The sequence below is a fragment of the Sphaeroforma arctica genome (genome assembly GCF_001186125.1).
Source record: "Sphaeroforma arctica JP610 unplaced genomic scaffold supercont1.1131, whole genome shotgun sequence".
NCBI classification, from domain to species: domain Eukaryota; class Ichthyosporea; order Ichthyophonida; genus Sphaeroforma; species Sphaeroforma arctica.
In genome coordinates, this window is record NW_014039427.1 from 3594 (window position 1) to 9990 (window position 6397).

General features: G+C 39.7%; 1 protein-coding gene across 1 annotated transcript; it reads right to left on the reverse strand.

The window, feature by feature from the left end:
- Positions 1-264: 264 nt before the first annotated feature.
- SARC_10082 (S-methyl-5'-thioadenosine phosphorylase) lies at positions 265-6129 on the reverse strand (the record flags this gene model as incomplete). The annotated part of the gene is made up of 7 exons (XM_014295882.1): positions 265-577; positions 989-1075; positions 2674-2777; positions 3212-3311; positions 4319-4597; positions 5310-5396; positions 6124-6129. The coding sequence occupies 7 exons, from the start codon at positions 6127-6129 to the stop codon at positions 389-391; spliced, it is 852 nt and encodes a 283-aa protein (XP_014151357.1). The 3' UTR covers positions 265-388.
- Positions 6130-6397: the final 268 nt, after the last annotated feature.

Here is a 6397-nt window from a genome sequence, read left to right on the forward strand (position 1 = left end):
GTGCACAACTTCGCCACGCAGTTGCCTAGGTAGTTGTGCATGAGATATTTCTTGGAGATGTACCACTAGAGCTCTGGCGTGCGACTGAAAATCGAAGCCAAGCACACAGATGTAGGGCCTCGCTGGGCAGATCTATACTACCACTCCTTAGTTAGCTCAACCGCACAGATACCCTTCCCGGTGCCATGCGTTGGTCTCTATAAGACCATGCGGAACTATACGTGAAGCGAATAATTAAAACGCAATCGCAGAACAATGTGTATATCGCTCCAATATGTCGTTCTCAGCCATTTATAGTTTTCTATGCTGTTTTAAACTAATGTGTGGCATACTACTACAACAACTACTACTACTATTCCTTATTTCCGATCAGTGCATCAAACATCCATCACTCTATGCTTTCGAAAGCCTGCTCAATAGCACGTGGCAGCATAACCGCATTCTGCACAGTGTCACGCGCTTCAGTGATGTCATCCGTCCAGTCCATCTTGCCGATCCGGGGCACAAGTTCTAAAAATAGTTTCTGCAGATTCGTTGCGTTGTTCTTCATGGTCTTGAGGACCATCATGACGTTGACCTGTACGTGAGTGGTGTGGTTATAGAGCACGCGTATATGAGGATGCGTATGTACACATAATAAGATCATTTGAGATATGTTAACGTGTGAGTACAAGTGTACGGGGATAGGTTTCTGGATGTGACATAAACACATGACAGGAGTGTGAAATACACTCACAATAGAAACACACGCACTCAAAAGCACATACTCGCACATAAACAAACGCACCCAAAAGTTATAACTCTCCTATACACAAATACACTCAAAAACACATACTCTCGTATGCACAAACACAACCACATGCACATTGATATACCGTAAGTACCCCACAACACACATAACTCTCGTATGCACAAACACAACCACATGCACATTGATATACTGCTAGTACCCCACAACACACACTGTGTGCGACAGCACGGAACATACCTGTTCTTCACTTTCGTGCCAGCAATCGTAGTCAGTGGCTGCGGCAACTGAAGCGTACATTATACCAGCCTCCTTTGCGAGCGCAACCTGTATTGGGTATTTAAAGCAATGAGAAGCCATCGAAGCTAAATAGGGATGTACTTACAAGAGTATAGATGGCATTTTCTGTGGTAGTTGTTACAGACATGTTGGTCAATCATGCACATGCAACCCATTTGTATGTGAAAGTACTACACACGCCTGCACTTGAACTCATTTGTGATCGAAAGTGATGTACAAGCTTGTACGCCAACCTATTCGTATTTAAAAGTACTTTACAAGCTAGGTCATCCTTCAACCAATTTATATATGTAGGAATACTACATAAGGTTGTACTTTAACCCATTATTATATGAATATATTATATAGGGTTGCGCATGACAACAATAATACTAAACAGCTTAAGTCTACTGACCAGTGCAATGTGTCGGGTTTGTGTTCACACCGAGGCCAATCGGTAGGCACAGGTAGTACATGAGACCTTAAAATACTTAATATAGAGGTAAAGTTAGCTTAATACATATTATAAAGGTAAAGTTAGCTTAATATTTATTATTAAGGTAAAGTTGGCTTAATACTTAATATAAAGTTAAAGTTAGCTCAATACTTATTATAAAGTTAATACTTTAAAATTAAAGTTAGCTCAATACTTATTATAAAGTTAATACTTTAAAATTAAAGTTAGCTCAATACTTAGTATAAAGTTAAAGTTAGCTCAATACTTATTATAAAGTTAAAGTTAACTCAGTGGGAGAAGCATGAGGGTTCAAGCAATTCGAACTAAAATGAATTCGTAGGAATGTGTGTAATCGTTGACCCTTGGGTTTTAGGGTTTGCTTGCATGTGATGCGGTTTGTACACTGTCATGTCGAGCATGTGCCCTACAAACGTATACTTGTTAATATACATTTTTTTTTTGCTGCAATAACCAAGGTTTGGTTGGCAATAGCATGTGATACTAACATATGTTTGCTAGAACGCGTGTTTGGTAGGGCAATATAAGTTGAAGTAACTATGCATGGATATAGCCCATTGTTTTCCGCGTTAGGTCTTGCGCGGCTGATTAATTCGCGGAGTGTACATGCTGAACAGCCTCACCCACACATCTGTTAGTATCAGTATACAAAGACCCGCCTCTCTTACTTTGAGACGATGCCGCAGAGTGATACGGTACGAATACGATACAATCAATGCCAAATGCACCGTCTAATGTACCTGATATCTTTTCAATGGTCTTACCAACTACTCTCGCAACATTTTGGTCTAAGAATAGAAACTCTTACCCCAGAGAATGTTCTATTAATAGAAACTCTTACACCAGGGAATATTCTATTAATAGCAACTCTTACACCAGGGAATGTTGTATCAATAGAAACTCTTACACCAGGGAATGTTGTATCAATAGAAACTCTTACCCCAGGGAATGTTCTACTAATAGAAACTCTTACCCCAGAGAATGGTCTATTATTAGAAACTCTTACCCCAGGGAATGTTCTATAAATAGAAACTCTTACCCCAGAGAACGTTTTATTGATAGAAACGCTTACCCCAGAGAATGTTCTATTTATAGAAACTCTTACCCCAGGGAATGTTCTATTAATAGATTCTCTTACCCCAGAGAATGTTCTATTAATAGAAACTCTTACCTCAGGGAATGTTGTCATGTTGATGACGTCGCCACCCCATGCACGGAACATTAGAGACTCCGCACGAGTGGAGAAACGGGGCCCTTCAATAGACACCATTGTGCCTGCAGCAAATGCGCATGATATGAGAAGGGCGTTACTTTGGATCGTGCGGACTGGGAGAAGGCTTCTTCACGCCACGGGTAAGAAACACGGGAGTGCAATATATGATACCTGAATTGACTGGCGCATGTGAGAGATACGGTAATGTGATGTGTGGTGTTCAAGTAAACAAATATATCATATATGACTTGAAACTATATATGTATATATATTGATATATTAATATATGGATGTATAGATATTCATTTGTGCAACCTGCCAGATAGAAAAATCAGAACGCCAGGTAGAAGTTTACGCAATACTCGATATATACTTAACAGAAGAGATGATACCAAGACACCTAACATACGTGTGGTTTACGCATACGATACACACACACATATATAGATATATATATATATAGGTCGGTGCAGCGTATGGATTCAAATCGACATACCTTTAGTGTGATGTGTGATGTCCAGATCTTTCATGCAGTCGATGACCACCTGACGTAGCCTGGGGTGGAAGGGATCACCCATGGGCACGTGACACACTCCCTATCGGACGTCAGCAAGGGTTCAATGATCAGTACATAACACAGGCCACAGTAGACTAGCAAGTACAAAATGCGTTCTTAAATGGACAGTACGTGAGGTGGGACGTTGGGTAGGTGCTGTATTGAGTTCAGTTGAAGGGGCTCAATGCCGTGAAGACTAGTATGGGTCAAAAAGACCACGAGCCGGTTTTTCCTGGCATAACTACGTGAGACAAACTTGGTTTGAGGCCTCAAACCCTAAACCCTGATACTCAAAACGTTCGAAGGTGTGCATTCATCCCGTAAGTCGAATACTCACAGGTGTGCAGAAGTACCTCCACGCGCCTTTTGCACGTGGACGAGGCTTCTATAGCTCATATAAACAAGGCGCAAGAGCCAAGTATTTTTGGCGATAGAAGGGGTGTCTAGGAGCCGATGCTGTTCCTGAGGAGAGGACACACACGTGGCAGATACGTTCTAGTGTGACGCCGAAACCACATGGGTGACATAAAGCCAGAGGTGCACTGACCGATGAGAGACCATAAAAGGCTCAGTCTATCAGTACCCATTTATCAGTCGCACGCACATGGACAACACACATCAGCATCAGCAGATACATTGAAGTGGCCGAGCCCAGGATCGGGCCAACGATATGCAATTATCATTTCAAAGGAATTGCGACACATTTGCACTGAGGTAGACCCAAGAAGCACATATGCTTAGGGTTTAGGGTTTAGCTCAAACCCTAAAAACCCTAACACAGATGAGTCAATTTGGGTGGCATCGACGTCACTCAAAGTGGCGATAGCAATGCAACAACACATGCAACACGAGCTGCTAACCGCTTTAAGCTTTCTATCGCCACACCTTTCGCATACGTAGGTATTAGGGGTTTATAGGGTTAGCTAAAACCCTAAAAACTCTATGAGAGTGTACCCTTCCAGGTGCCACAGACACACACTCCAACACTCTGAACAAATATAACGTTCCATCGCTGAATACCGGACATGCAATCCCCCACACACCTACCTCGATTCCCTCCGCAGAGTTATCATAGAACGTTGACGCGCGCTTGGTAGTACGGTCGATACCCTGGTCCAGCACTACCAGATGCCCGGGTGCAATCTCCTCTCTGAGCGAGCCACACGCAGTTGAGACCACCACGTGTGTACACCCCTCTTGCTTCAAGGCCCATACATTGGCTCTGAAGTTGATGTTGGATGGATAGGTGGTGTGTGCGCGATCGTGACGTGCCAGCAGTACACAGTCAACGCCTCCGATTTTGCCGATGATGAGAGCGTCCGATGGCTGTGGGGAGTGGAGTGTGTGAGAGGAGAATGAGGGAGGCTCCACCGTACACCACAGATATCAAATGAACTTAGGAAGTCAGTCACCCAACCCTCCAGATTGGGTTACGAGACAGACCAGAAAAAAGTGGACAAATTGAGGGCAGGCATGGTTTGTGTAGGGCACGTGTGTATGGGTGTCGCACCTTTGTCGTCGGACTGTATCACTCGCAATAACGAGAGCGTGTGGATTAGGATAGGATAGTGATGGTGGGCGGTGGAGGAGGATAGTGGAATAAGAGGTGGTTGTGCATGTACCATTCATACGATTAAGGTGCCCCATGTTAATGGATGGCATACTTATGCTTTGAGAATGCCGAGACGTCTTCGACACACCGCCAAGGTCACATACTCATACCATCACAAAAAGAACAAATACTCCATACGCAAAAACATTGCAATACAGCCCATGTATGCCATACAAAAAGAACCCAAACATCTCTCCAGCCCAAAGCATGCGATTCTGTACAGTGTGGTACAGACAGCGGCACCTTGCACCTCGTTTCAGGATAAGGACTCACAAATGGGCGTACGACAATACACACAAGCTGAAGGTATCATAATAGGAGAACTTATAATGACACACTCATGGGATTGTGGAATGACATGAACTAGACTTGTTGCGATAAGGAACGAGGGAAATAACTCGATCAACGACAAACCATAGGACTCACCTTTCCGAAAGGAGTGTCGACATATTTCTCCTCACGATCTGCTAGGAAATCAGGATCATCTAGACCGGTGCCACCGATGATGCCAACCTAAATACAATACAGACATATATAAAGTGGCAGGTACGAATGAGTGAAAGCAAAGATGTGTGCCGATGATAAATGCCAATAATATAGATCTATACGAAATCACAGGCACACACACACTATATATATATATATATATATAGATATGTGTGAGTGTGTGTGTGTGTGTATTCATGAACAATAACATACTCATACAGGTTTCTGAACTTACAAAATATATACACATATATATGTAACGATACACACACACACACATATATATATATATATATATGTATACATATAAATATATATATATATATATCATACACATAATTTTCTCAAAATATATACATACATATAAACACATTCAATAACTCAAACAATCAAATATATTCACAAATATATATATATATATATATATATATATGTAGATATATAGATATAGATATATATATATTCAATGTATAAATATATGTATACATACATACATTCAATTATATACACACATATATGTACATATACATATACATATATATATATATATATATATATGTGTGTGTATTCATGAACAATAATATACTCATAAATAAACATACAATATATACACATAGATATGTAACGATATACATATATATATATATCATACACATTTTTTTTCAAAATATTTACATAAATACACAAACACACAATCAAATACATACACACACCCCCCTTACACGCACACACACATATATATGTATATATATACATACATATAAAAGTATATATATATATATATATATATATATTTGTATTTATATTTATACATGTATAAATATATATATATAATATACATATGTATGGATATATACGTATAAACTTTATATACAAACATACAAGTAAAGTATATATCTGAATATATATAATATATATGTATGTATATTTATATATATTCATATATAAATATGTATACATATCATGATATAGTTTAATATATACATATATATATATATATATAATTAAACACACACACACATATTTAT